At 43.9% G+C, this 13,972-nt stretch overlaps 1 protein-coding gene across 4 annotated transcripts in view; it reads left to right on the top strand.

The window, feature by feature from the left end:
- Nucleotides 1-13,972, top strand: part of Rbfox1 (RNA binding fox-1 homolog 1) — a 303,442-nt gene that overhangs the window by 274,790 nt on the left and 14,680 nt on the right. For 2 of the 4 annotated variants that reach the window (XM_076840766.2, XM_076840763.2), the window contains exon 12: nucleotides 11,272-11,324. The exons of the other annotated variants lie outside the window; for them this stretch is intronic. In XM_076840766.2, coding sequence (XP_076696881.1) covers nucleotides 11,272-11,324 — 53 coding nt within the window. The remainder of the gene's footprint in view (nucleotides 1-11,271; nucleotides 11,325-13,972) is intronic. 4 annotated transcript variants of the gene reach the window in all.

Below are 13,972 nucleotides of genomic sequence, written 5' to 3'. Positions count from 1 at the left end.
GTGTCACTATTTTTTGTTTCTGGACTTAGATTAAGTAATAGAGAAATGCCGTTGTAAAAACAGACAGGCTGCATTGAAAATGATATGCCACTCTATGTGGAGTCCTTATCCAATGACATATAATAAACCGTAGGCAATCATCAGCATATAAAGCATATGAGCATCCCCAGTAGGATTTTAATTTACCCACGAAGGGCCTTTTTCTTTATAGAAAGATTACTTAAAAAAAAAAAAAAATTTGTTGCACTTTCCAGATTTGATGATTTTACCTTTTTTGGCCATAAGGTAGAACCCAGAAAATTTGATGTGTGGATAATGTGGAAGCTTTGGTAAGGGCAGGCAGTGCAAACCAGAGAGCCGGGCGGTGTCCAGCGTCTCCCCAGGCCTCGGATCCGAGCCCAGTGGAATGAGGTGGAAGCCGTTAAGGTGTGCGGCAGGAACAGCCCTGGTGCCTGATCTTTGTGGTGTGCACAGGAAAGCTGGAGATGGGGTGGAATTGCTTAGCCAAAATAGGATCTCCCGGATCTAGCAATGGCCGTGGTGGCGCATTTGCTATTTACCAAGACAGAGAAGAACTTGCAGAACGTGACGGGGTCCTCAGCTCCCGCTTCAGGGGAACACACAGGTTTTATCCAGTCTTCTTCTCCCTGGCCGCTAAAAATGGCCCTCCATTTAGCAAATGAGGGTGGTAGTAGTAAGTGGGACCTTTTTTAAAAAAAATATCCGATTTGACTTTTAACATCCTTGTTTGCCCAAATGGATATTGGCAACTTGATGCCGGGCTCTTTGTTTTGAGAGAGCTACTCTTGGAAGAATACAGTGAGAGTCCCACAGAGCCTGGTGGAGGGAGGGCAGCATTCCCAGGTCAACAGGGACAGACGGTGCAGTGCACAGAGGCTTCTGGGGACCTCGTGGTCCCTTGCAGCTGAGATAAGGGACCGGGGGAAGCTACTTTGAAGTTAGATTCTGGACTGTTGAGTCAAAACAGGGTAGTCGTCCGTAGTCCTCTGCCCCTTGTCTGAGAGTGCTGTGTTGAAGTTATCATTTTTAGTTTTTTGTCTTTTCTGTTATCTTCACTCATCCTGATGAGCTTTCTTGGTTTTGCGATAAAAATAAAATAAAAAGATGCTCTGTCATTTTGTAATAGGAATGTGGCATGCGTGAGTCCTCGGACGCTTTTCTTTCTTTCCCAAGTGCCTGTGAAACTGTGTCCAGCTTGTTATTGGAACTCAAGATTGAACATCCACACATAGGCATGCACACGGAGTCCTACAAATCATCCTTTTCCCTTTCTGCGTACAGTTCACTTTCTCATCAGATTCGGTTGCTTCCTCAGTGGTTCAGGGTCCTTCAGAAGAAAAAGCAAAGCTAATTATCCCAAGCAGTGCTTGGGCAGCCAGAGAGAAAGACAGTCCCTGGGAGATGCCCATTAGAAGGCTCCCATGCCAGGCAGACTCAACTTCCCTAACGAAAGAGACGATAGAGAAGACAGGGCTCCTTTTTAAATGGTTCCAACTGGGCATTCTCAAGGCAAAAAAAAAAAGAAAAATTTACCATCATCACTAAGGTAACTGCATTTCATCCTGAGCGGTCCTCCATTTTGCCACTGAAGCCACTGGGTGCCTTCTGGCTGGTTCTGAAGTGTTATAGAAGAGGGAACATACAGCCCTCCCTGGTGACATCGCTGTGGCTTTTGTCCCTGGAGCCCACAGACACCAAACTCTGAGTGGTGAGAAGCGATGTGGCTGTTCTTGAGAAGTCTATTTCCGGAATGACTCTTATTTTTCATTGGCAAACATCAGACACACACATAAAAAGAGAAAGTGCTCAAATCTTTGTTTCAAGAATTAATTGGCTTTGGCCCTTCATCTGTAACAGTGTCTCGGTGAATATGTAATTGAAGCAGTTAAAAAAAAAGGTGCGGGCGGGCAGGGTTGGGGGGGCCACTGCTCTAATAGTCCACAGACTGGACCAACCAGGGGCTGGGGAGGCATTCAGGGCAATTCCAAGCCCAATGGACCATAGCTGGCCAGGCCACACGTGGGGAGACATTTTTGCCGGTGACAAGACCAGGTGGGACCCTCCTTTGGTCATGTCATAGCCTAATTACACACTTTTCAGGCTGCAGGTCATTGACTTGATGGGCCACAGAAAAGCAAATAGAGCCTGTGCTTGCAGTAGCACCCCCAGGGCCCTTCAGCTGGGAAGCTTTAGAGGCAGCTGAGCCACCTCCTGTGCTTTCCAGAGTTAGGTCAGACGCCCCTGGTGGGAAGGTGCTCTCCAAGGTCCGGAGGAGCCATTTCCATGCAAATAAAGAATGTGCTTCAGAGAAGGCAGTGACCCAGTAAAGCAGAAGGAGGGAAGACCCAGGAGATAGGCCTCCTGGCTCAGGGAACATTAGTGGATGTGGCGATAAAAATCAAACCCTCCACTTCTTTACCTTGTTTTCTTTCTTTCTTTCTTTCTTTCTTTTTTTTTTTTGTGATTCTTCATTTACTGGTTGTTAGTGTTTTCTTTTTTTTTTTAATATACAATAGGTATTATTTTTTGGGGGGGGGTGGTAAGATTGGAACTTTTCTCTGAACATCAACTCTTCCCTTTAGGGTGATCAAAGGAAGTTCTGATTCGGCACTAATGAACACAAGTTGATTTTTTTTTTTTTTTTTTGTTCCCAGAAGAACCGATTTCTGTTTCTAGGTGGCCGCTTATTTTACTTCCATATTTATGTGCAGCATGAGTTTTGTGCACAGTCATTCGACAGAAATAAATGACTTCTCATGGTTTTCTCCCTGGTGTGAGCACAGTGATGGATTCCTCTAGAATTAGATTCTCCTCAAAACCATAGTGCATTTCATACTTAATTAGCATACAGAGCATTAGAGCAGGGGCCGTTCTCAGGGGAGACCGGAGTTTGAGGAGTGAGAACTAGAGAGTGTCTCTCTCCATCGAGAGGGACTAGTCGATCTTGTTGTTGTTTCTGGGTGCATTTGGGTTGCCTTCTGATGTGTGATTGTTTCAACAGATTAATAGATTTCTGAGGTGCCGAAACATGATCAAAGGCAAACACCCTGACCCTTCATCATCTTCATCATCCAGATGGACATGCTCTGGCCTGTCCTTGAAGAAGTGTAGCACCCTTCCCTTGACCTTGCCCAGTGGTCCCCCCTGATCACTTACCATCTCCTCCCTGCTCTCCCTTCTTGGATGAGCTAGCTGTCAAACGTTTGGCGTCCCTCAAAATTTATTCTGTATGATTTTTTCCTTTAGCCTATGGCCATAGTTAATCATTTTCTTTACCCCAAAGCTCCATGGGTAGAGAAAGTGACCCTATCCTTATATCTTGTCAATGATTGCATAACAGACTCACTTTCATATGAAATGTGACCTAGAAAAATCCCACTTGGTTTCTGTTAACATTATTGGACCTCAGTGTCCTCATCTGCATCATACTAATTAGATTTAGAGGAGATGAGAGTGAACATTGAAACTAAAGGAGGTGGTGCCAATGGTATCATAACCCAATTTGAACGACAGGTGTCCAAAAAGTGTGAATGAGGCTTTGCAAGCATTGGACACATAGAGAGAATAGCAAGCAAACTGCATTCATTTAAAAGTGTGAGTTGTTTTTAGAGCTGGCCATCTCTAAGATAACACTTAGATAGTGACACTAGCCCTTTGGGAACCTGGGCAGGACAGTGCCTGTCTGTGTCAGGATAGAAATGGGATCTTTCTTGCTCCTTGTACTGCTCTCTGACTTGTGCCCTCTGTAGCAAATCTTTACTACTAGGCACAGACTTTGGTCACAGATTTAGATTTAAAGCAGGGTCCAGTCTCAGTAGAGCTGCTTACTACGTGAGATCGTATGGGCAAGCCATTTAAACTAGTCCATCTTTGACCACTTCTCTATTGAGTGAGGCTGGTGGGTGATCATTGCCCCACTGGGTGGTTGTGAATTCCCTGTGGCCTCAACAGAGCCCTTCAGGTGCAGCCTGACCCCCAGCACTCAGCACATTATGATGATGATGACCAGCATCCTAAGCTAAGGGGGCCTTTAGTCTTGTTCTTGAATCCCCAACAAGTTTCCACATGCAAACATGTTTGATGAGATGGAATGAAATATCACTCAATAAACTTGTTTTGGGTTTTGCTTTGAAGTTTTGAGTTTTAGCTAAAAAAGGTAAAAACAGGTTGGGTGAAAGAGGTAGAGGGGCCCATGATCTCAAACAGCCTCCCCTCCAGGTTCTTTTTTTTTCTCCTTGAACTTGCTCTTCTCACACAGGGGACAAATCAAGCTGCCTAAGAGGCATCAGCTCCATACTGAAAATGCTTAGGGCTCTCGGGGTAAACCCAGCCCCTAGACCATCCCTGTGTTAGGTTTTTGTAAAGCCAGTTGCCTGCCCTGTTCTTTGGGTGGGGAGAGAAGAGTTGATACTTCTCATGAGTCTACACAGTCAGAAATATCAATGCCCATGTTCCCCCAATAAAGTGACTTTACATTAATTTTTTTTCTCATTAAATTTGTTCCAAAGGGCTGTACTGGGTGTATACTATTTTTAATCCCCATTTTCCAAATGAGTAAACCAAGACCCAAAAAGGTGAAATGATTTTGCTAGTGGAAGACAGCTTGTAGCTACAGGGCGTGGCTTCTCGATTTGCTCTTACTCCCATTCCACCTGAGCCTAAAACAGAAATACAGTGGGGATGGGGAGGATGTTGGATGTTCGAGGGACTGAAGTGACAAAAGGGTCTCTATCTGACAGAGATGTCCTTACATCTGAATTTCCCCAACCCAGAGCTTGATGGGAGAATTTTCTCATTTAGGACAGGCTCACCATCCTCCTCTCCTTTCCATGGAGGCAATTTTATGAATGCAATGTTAGCAAAAGGCACTGTGTCTAAATGGAACATTTTTAAGTATATTTTAATGTATTCCCCTTTTTAGAAATGGAATCAGTATAGGTCCTTCTAGAGCCTTCTAGTTAATCTGTTTATCGCTTGCTTGTCTGTCTGTTTATACCTCATCTCACTCTATCGTTTGCTGCAGTTTATTGAAGTATGTATGATCTGGTACTAAAAGATAAATAAAAATAACCACAGGAATGAAGTGTAAATGAAAGCAACAACAGGGTAGGACAGATGTGAATCTGATTGAGATCTGTACCCTTCTGAAATAGAATTTCGGAACTGGATGTGAAAACTGATCACAAGCAAGTAAATCCCCCTTTTTCAGTGACAAAACTGAAAGAAGCATTAGATTATTGAATTCCAGACAGGAAAACCCACTGCAGATCTTCCAATGCAATTCCAAGGCTGTGAGCACAGCTGCCCAAGCCTTAGGCTCTGCTCCATGCCCCGTGTGCAGCACACCCCTCTCCTCCACCCGAGATTGAATGAACGAGGCTGAATGAAGGATGCAGTCAACCACTTGGTGAAGTCATCAACAGGAATGTTTGAGCTGGAGCACCTGATTTTTGCATGTTATGTTTAATGTCAAGAAAGCATGTGGCTGGACTCCATGGTGGCCCTTCCAGCAACTTTTTAAGAAGAACATCAAGATAACCTGGTTATTGTGAATTTCCACCTTAGTTTTTACATGTATAAAAGGAAGCGTTTGGGGTGAGCATAGTTAGAAAGTGATTAATAATCATAAATAACATTAAATAGTACACTGAAAGTATCAAAATAATAATTGCAAAATGCTGACATCTACGTGAGTGAAATTGACTTTAAACCCCAAAGATACAACCTCCCATGTCCTGCAGAGGCAGAACACAGATGTTCAGAGAAGTTTTCTCACAGTGAGACCTGAGCGCTCTGTGCTGGCTGAGGATTAGTGTCGCCTGAGGGCTATTGCCGGCACAGCCGCCAGGCCAGCATGGGAGTGACTTTCCGAGATTCTGACTTGAATGATTGGGAAGCAGTCCTGGTCCTCAGTATTTCATTAAAAAAAAAAAAAAAAACTTTTATTAAAAAAAACAAAAAACTTTCGCCTGGGCAGTCTAGACTGGAGACCTCTGCCTTATAGCCCACAGGCATTCCAGAACCAGCAAGTAGAAGGAACTTGACTTCACCCCTCTCCTGTCTTGGGGCATCCTAGAAGCCATTTGTCAAGCCAGAAGACCAACTTCTCAGTCTGTGGGATTTTCTGGTAGATGTCCTTGAAGAATTTTTAAATACACATCAGAGGCAGAAAGAAAAAGGGAGAAATTCAATATTCATTGTATTTGCTCCACGAAGAGTCTTGCTATGAATGATATCATCCCTGAGTTTTGTGTAATAATAGTGATATAATGAGATTAAGAGGCCAAAGAGTAACAATAAAACTTAAAGCCACTATTATTTGATGGGAACCATTTACAATCATGGCTTCCAGGTACTGGTGTCAGAAGTTCCCTCTTTCCCTGATAGCTGGCTTCTCAGATCCCCTCCGGCTGTACAGACTGGCCACTATTTTGATTTGACTCTTAGAATTTAGCCATGGGTGATTTTTAGAAGAAAGAAAATCGCAAAGCCATGAGATTTAGCCCAAGAAGAGAAGTGAGGAATGAAGATGATCTATGGCAATCCCCAGGACTGATTTAAATATCCTGCCAGCTGAGTCAGACCTAAAGTCTAGATGGAGGGGCTATGAAAACCACCTTAAAATAAAAAGGAAGTCTGGAGATATAATAAAAAGAAAGAGCATGCCACTTGTCACTCCTTCATCTCGAGGCATTGCTAAGCGGAATATATTCTTAATGATTTCTCTGAAACCTCCATTATATCAGACCCAAAGAGGAATCCAAACACTCTCTTCTTTTGTCTCAAGAAGCTGAGGATTCAGAACAGGAGTTAGAGACACTCCACTGCTGATGGAGTGTCCCCACTGTGAGCGCCCCTGGAAGAACCTTAGAGAATGTGTAAGAGGTGGCGTCTTGAGCCGCGTGACCATCTTGTCTTCCTGTCTCACCCCCATGAGTAGCAGCGTGCCCACACCATACGCCCCAGTTTCCTCACCTCCAACGCTGAGAGAAGTACTGGGCTGATAAAGAAGATTAAATGAGTTACTAACCTTGATACGACTCTTAGCAACCTTCTGTCAGAGACGATTGTACCATTAATGTTAGGCAGTAGCCCTTGGAGTTGATATTCCCAATGGGCAAGACAAATGTAGCGTTCTCCTTGGGATCCAGTAATTTACCATTTGATTTATTCTTTTGTAAAAGTAGTAACCTTCCCTTCTCCCATGAACCTTCCCTAGGAAAAGTGGGCTTGAGAACTTCAAGGGAGGGAGCGAACCGGCAGGAAACCTTTCTCAGCAAGGTTCCCCAGCCTTTTCCACCATGAAAATAGGTAACTGGAGTCAAGATTTCCTCTCTTCACCTGTTGCTTGGAACACAAGGAGGATGGTGTTCCCTTGAGCTGGTCAACAGTCAGGCCTGGGTTCCGACGCAATGCCAGTATTACCAGACCACTCTCATAAAAATTCCGACTTAGGTGGTCAAGGTCAAAATTCAGAAATTTGGGTTTTTAACAAGCATTCCAGGTATATATATATATATATTTTTTTTTTTATCTTCAGGGAAGGTTGAGAAATCCTGGGGTAAGTAAGACCAATAGAACTTAGAAAGGAAGTTGGGGTGAAAGAATTGGTGAAGGTAGTATTATAGGCAGGCCTAGAAGGAAATATGGAAAGACCCACAGAGAGATGACCTTGAGCAAATCCACAGGAGGGGCTGAAATCCGAGGGAGAGGTCAGCAATCAAATGTGGAGAAAGTGATCTGATAGCTACCAGAGGCCAGCTTCCCTCCCAGAGTGAGATTGGGGCTCATTGTCTCAGAAAGCATCAATGGACTCCCCGGTACAGCTGCAAGTCCCCACGGCTGCATCTTGTGCAGTCCAGGGATGCCCTGGATGTTGGCATGGTAACCAGATAGAAGCTGCAAAATGAGGCCACACTGGTAAGGGCTTCCGGGCCTCAGCCCCCCCGCCACTCTGCGCTGGTGCCGCAGGGCACACAGTAGGATGCCTTCAGAACACCCTTCAGACCTTACTCCAGATCAAGTAAGCAGAGCCCCACTGGGAACACTCTCAACCTCTCCCTGGGACTCTAACCAGCAGCCAAAGTGAGAGTCCTTCAGCCACCCAAGTAGCTCTCAGAAGCAGCTGCACCTGAGTTACCTGTGAGTGCTTAGAGATTGCCAGCACCTGAGACCTATTTACAGAGACTCCCGTTTAATCAGGCTCAGGCGTAGCCTGGTCGCCAGACGTTCTTAGAAGTGTTCTCATAACATGTGCAACCAGAGTGGAGAACTACCAACCAGACTTTATCCTCTATGACCAAGGAATAAACCAGTTTGCTTACATCCCTGGGTCTGGGTTGAGAGTGAGGAGAAACTAGGGTTGTCAGAGGGAGGCAGACCCTGGCCCCACTCTGCAGAGCACACACCTGCTTTGCTCTGGTCATTTGACTGTCCCAGAACTGGTCTGGGGACAGCCGACTTCTCAGTGATACAGTTAAGCTTGGCCCATGTCTTTCTGGTGGTTTGGGGTGAATGGTTTTGTGGACAACCTCCATCACAGATGAACCATTTATGGGCCACCTCAATAGATCATTGGTCTTCAAGGTCAAGGTGAGAGAAGCAGAACCATGCATAGCAACAGCAGAGCACAGTAGATACAGCTGCTGACGTGAACCCTGCCCTGGTAGCCCATCATCTGAGCCCCTCCAACCCCTTCCATTGGTCACTCCATAATCAATTGATGAAAGCATAGTTTAGAGGGTGGCCATCTCATGAACTGACTTCACTGAGTCAGTGAGTTCTGCAGAGAGGCACATGTCCGTCACTCTATGGTGACTTTCCTGGGATGTAATGGAATTGTTGTGACTTTAAAATAAAACAAAATAGTATAACATTGAGGCATCCAGATGGTACCATTGAAATGTCAATAATTTTTTTGGTATCATTGCAAGATCCACAGCTCTTTTTTTTTCTTTCTTTTTCTGAGACACAGTCTCACTACATTGCCCAGGCTAGACCTGAACTCCTGGGCTCAAGGGGTCCTCCCACCTCAGCCTCCAGAGTAGTCAGGAGGACAGTGCACACCACTGTGCCAAGCCATGGCGTATTCTTTAAGTTTAATTTTTAATAATATCTTTATGCTTTAGGATTGATTTTATTTCATCATCAGAAATCACTTAAGCCAACTGTTTTGAAGAGAGTGAGTTTTCAAAGGAGAAGTGACTCGCTTTGTTTAAAAACTTCCTCGTGGGAATCATAAGAACACTGTGAGGGGGAAAAAATCAAAAGATATAGGTTAGCCAAAGTGGAGGAGGAAGGAAGGAAGGAAGGGAGGGAGGGAGGGAGGGAGGGAGGGAGGGGAAGGTAATTCTTTCGGAGTGTATAATGGGAAAAAGAAGAGTATTTTAAGGATACCACCATATTTCATAAAATTCTGGAACAAAATATAAAGAAAAAGGTCTGATTTTTTTTTGCTAAAATTCGTAGGTTACATTTTTGAAGGATTCTCCTGGAATCACCATTTTGAATCTGCATGGGGTGCCTCCAAATGGCTTTCCTCATGTTTACACCCTGGAGAGTTCCTTAGGGACTAGGCAGAAGAGAAACAGCTTTCCAGCTCTTCTAGAATTAGGGAGTATGAGTTGGATAGTGCTACCTAATGAACTAAACCCCTCCCTTGTGGGTTTGTGAGTGCCCATTCCAAAAAGCCTACCCCTTTGGATAAACCAGCCGCCATGCCTGGTTATGGGAGTGCTCCTGTGAATTTTGTGTAAATAGAGGTCCTTCTAGATGCCCATCAAGTGCATCCTAAAAGCATCATGCCTGATGTTAAGGGTGCCTGTGTCTTAATGTCCCTTAAGTCAAAGATGGGTAAGTGGAAACAAGTCTGCAACTAAAACACCTCCTTCGTTTTTCTAAAGACACAAATTGTATTGCTTCTCAGATAATCATGAGATTCAAAAAGTTTATGTCAGAACAAAAAAAGAGCAGAAATCCAATGAAATTAACTTCTGTTGTCTTAAAAGGGATGAGTCATTAACTTAATTTTGACTTTTGTTATGTCAAAGAAATACTCTTCTCCAAGCCTGTGTAGTTTTTTATTTGTTTGTTTGCTTGTTTTTTTTTTTTTTTAGGTTTTATTGTTAGAGAATTTTCAGCTGAATGTAAAAATCCTAGGGAATATTCAAATGGTAGCTCTGTTGATATTCTAGGGTGTGCCTCATGCAACAGTAAAACTTTCTTAAGATGTTTTAAGAAATGCTCAATCCTTAGATGGTTTTTGAACACAGAAACATTTGAACAAAACCAATCATATTAAAACCAACAAAAACTGCATTTATCTTGATTCCCCAGCCATGTGCTCAGTGAAAGGTGAGAAATGGGAACCCGGATATTGTCTTTTGAGGCATTTAAGGCCTTAGTCAGTCTCACGGGATCATTATGATCTTCCTGACGTATATGTTCTTATTTCTAGGGAAATAAACACCACCTCTGAATTAGAACGTGTTTACACTGTGGGATTGTCACAGTTGGAAGCATCTTAAGAGAGTTTTATCATCTTTCTGGATTTGCTAAATCAAAGTAAAATAGCATTTTTCCATTTTTGTTTTCTTTCCAATATTGCATCATTAAAAGTGATTTGGGAAGACAGGGCTTATCTCAATTGATGAGTTCTCTCATGTTCTTTATATAACAAGCCTAGTTTGGTGAGGAAATTATTACCCACGACCTGGCACCATATAACATTCTCTTCTGGAATGAGAGCATGGCTTTTTCTTTCCTTTTTTTTTTTTTTTTTTTTTAAAAAAAAGAAAATTTTTGCTAGTCTACCATAATAATGAAGTCTGGAATTTGGTGATGATGCTAGCTAGCTGCAGTAGACTCTTTTCCTAATAGAGAGCATATATATGTGTGTACACCCATATATATGTATATGTTAATTGTGATCTCCTCTTAGCATAAACATCCACATAAGCACAGTTCCAGCTGCTCTGGCCTTAGAGCCCACCCTGGCATGACGTCTGGTAACACACAGTATTAATACTCTGACGCCACAGCTTGTACATGACCCACACTCTGACACCCCATGAGCTGGTGTAAGAGGTCCCGCATGCCTGCTCCACAGTCTTTCCAAGCTCTCGAGTCCGAGGTCCATTACATTCCCACGCAGCACCCTTCCCTGCCCGCATCTGTCCACATCGAACCAACTGGCAGAGAGCACATTCCCCCCTGAGCGAGCAGTATTGTGAATCTTATCTTCTCTTCCAGAAATCAGTTCGTCTTCGTTGCAGCAGATGAAATTTCTTGTAACACCTCTGCAGGTAAAAAAAACATTGCTACTTCTTGATGCATCCATCCAAGTCTCAATATCCTTTTTTTCCCCCCTTCTTCACATGCTGCAGTTGGTCACTCTAGAAAAGTTTAGTGAAAGAAAGAAAGATCATAGACCTTTGGAGTATAGCTGAAGCCTGCAGGCTCTGCCATCTAAAAAGACATTAGTTATTTTGCTAACGTTGATGCTTTTATTTCTGATTTTAAAAATACATGGTCCAGAAAAAAAATAAGACTATGTTGAATGAATCTACATTAAAACCTCACGGTGTAATCAGTATTCTTATGGTGAAATACTGATCAGGGGAGATTAGGGACAGAGACTTGTGACTTCCATGTTTTTTTTTAACGCATTATATCTGGGTTCACAGAGACTGAAATGTGAATTATTGGGGATCTTTGAAGAATATCATAGGACCTAACAGGCTGCATCTATAAAGCCAGAGGCATTGAGAAGTGTAATTATCTTTGTCTTATAAGAAGGGGATCTTCATTCTATTAGCTGAAGATCCTCCATTTCCTTTCCTTCAAAACATACCTCAAGTCACAGGACTTAGACAAAGGTTTTTGGGGTTTGAATTCAGCACACTGACCAATGGAAACTGCATAGTTGCATGACATGTCCATCAAAATGACGCCTGTCTTTTTGCTTTGATGTGGTTCAGAACGATCCATTTGTACTTTTGTTAGCATGGTATTACTTGATTAAATGCCAAGATAGGTGAGTGTCTTAACTAATACCAGATTTCTTTTTTTTTTCCTTTTTCTTTCTTTCTTTTTTTGTTTCCTTTTTCTTTTTTGGTTTTAAGGCCTAAATTATAACCAAAATAATTACTAGGAAATCTTGCCAGTGTGTTGCTCTTGGCCAACGAGGGAGGACCTAACAGCTCATCCATTGCTGGCTGAGCATGCCAGGACCTTCAAAAGCAGACATTAAGCCCGAGCTTACAAATAGACCCTCATCTGTTACCAGCCACCGTTGTCAATGAAGCAGTAAAAAAGCTTGCTTGCTAATGCTCCTCTCCCTGTTTGGAGTCTTTGGTGAGAGTGAATGAGAGGAAGGACAGGGTTAGGAAAATGCCCCCGGTCCTCTCTGTCCCCACAGGCAGGACCACCCCCAAACTCTGCATCATTTCACTTAAAGAGTTGGTCTCAGCACATTTAATGGTGTGAAGTCTGACCCCTCGAGTTCCAAAGAACATTTGCATGCTGATTTTTTTAAAGCAATTTGCTGACTCCGTTTGTACGAAATCCCTTTGACAATGACCGTGCAGTTTCCCCACTTCCATCCCCAGCCTTAAAGAAGCCTCCGCTTCTCCCTGTGAGCGGTGGTGACATCCTAGCACTCCACTAACACCTCACAGCATCAGGTCACTTGTAATTGGCCCTTCTGGGAGTGGCAGGGGAGTGTTCCTGGGCTGCCAGAATAGTCTGAGGTTCAGAGCCTTAAAAGAGGGGCACACACCCCTCAGGGGAAGGTGCAGGCCAGAAGTCGGGGTGCTCTGTACACAGGCTTAAATCTGTGGACGGGCTGGGTTCTAGAGCTTCTGACTTCCCTGTGAAACTCTGTGCGGGCTCCAGGGTGTCTTAGACTGTATTTTGACATCAGAGACCCAACACTGAAATGTCACAACCTAAAATATAGAACCTGCTTTCATCCCACCACTTAACAAACCCTGCCATGTCAGCAAGTGACCCACACATCAGATTCCCAAAGGAGCGACGGCAGTGAACATGTGTATGAGGACAGCAGGGGGTTGCACCCACCTTATTCAATTCCAAATGGCCGCTCAGTGAATTCTTAATGAATTGCTATTGATCACATTTCAAATTGATAGAGAGATCCCTCGCCCTCTGATGGTCACATTGATAACATGTCGTGGGCTTCAGAAGGTTCCGTTGGAACTCTGAATTTTGAATCGAGCATGAAAACGGAGACACCCATCTCACCCCAGTCCATAGTGGGAAAGAGGCATCAGCCCTGCAGTGAAGTGAGGGTCTTCCGGGGCTTCCTCCTCTCTGTGCTGGGACCCAGCCCACCCACACTGCACACAGCACCCGTGCCAGGATCTCGTCTCCTGGTGCAAACACCCCTGATATCTGCAAACACCAGGGTTTGGCTAAAGTCAAGGTGTCTCTTTTCATGTGGAGAAAGAAACCAACACAATGCTTCAAATCTGTGGGAGGGGGCGCATGCTGGATTTTATGCCCCGAGAGTCTTATGAAGATGTGCTCTTGCAGCAACACTGCCATCAGAGCAGCCCAGACAGTCCTGTCGTGACTTAGGGTAGAGACGGGGAGATGAAAACCATTAGGCAGGAGCAATGACAGCATCCAGGGCTTCCTTGAAGTTCCCCAAGGCAAAGTGACAGTTCTTACTGGAGATTTTTGCAAAGTATGCCAAAATGCCCATTTTGCTTTGGTTGGCCACGTAGGATAAACGCTTTTCCTTAGCATTAGTGGATTGTGAGACTGTGTTTACAGGGACACTGGTTTTCTAAGTCAGTGTTGCAACAATGGTATTGCTTGTTTTGCTTTATTTTGTGATAAAGGGCACCACTGGGCACTGTCCCTTTAAGAGCAGGGCAGAAGAGTACCTGTTTTGTGGCATCAAGAGTCTCCAGGACTTAGATTCTGC

This window comes from Callospermophilus lateralis, chromosome 19, assembly GCF_048772815.1.
Source record: "Callospermophilus lateralis isolate mCalLat2 chromosome 19, mCalLat2.hap1, whole genome shotgun sequence".
Taxonomy (NCBI): Eukaryota; Metazoa; Chordata; class Mammalia; order Rodentia; family Sciuridae; genus Callospermophilus; species Callospermophilus lateralis.
This window is presented reverse-complemented; position numbering and strand designations above follow the sequence as displayed.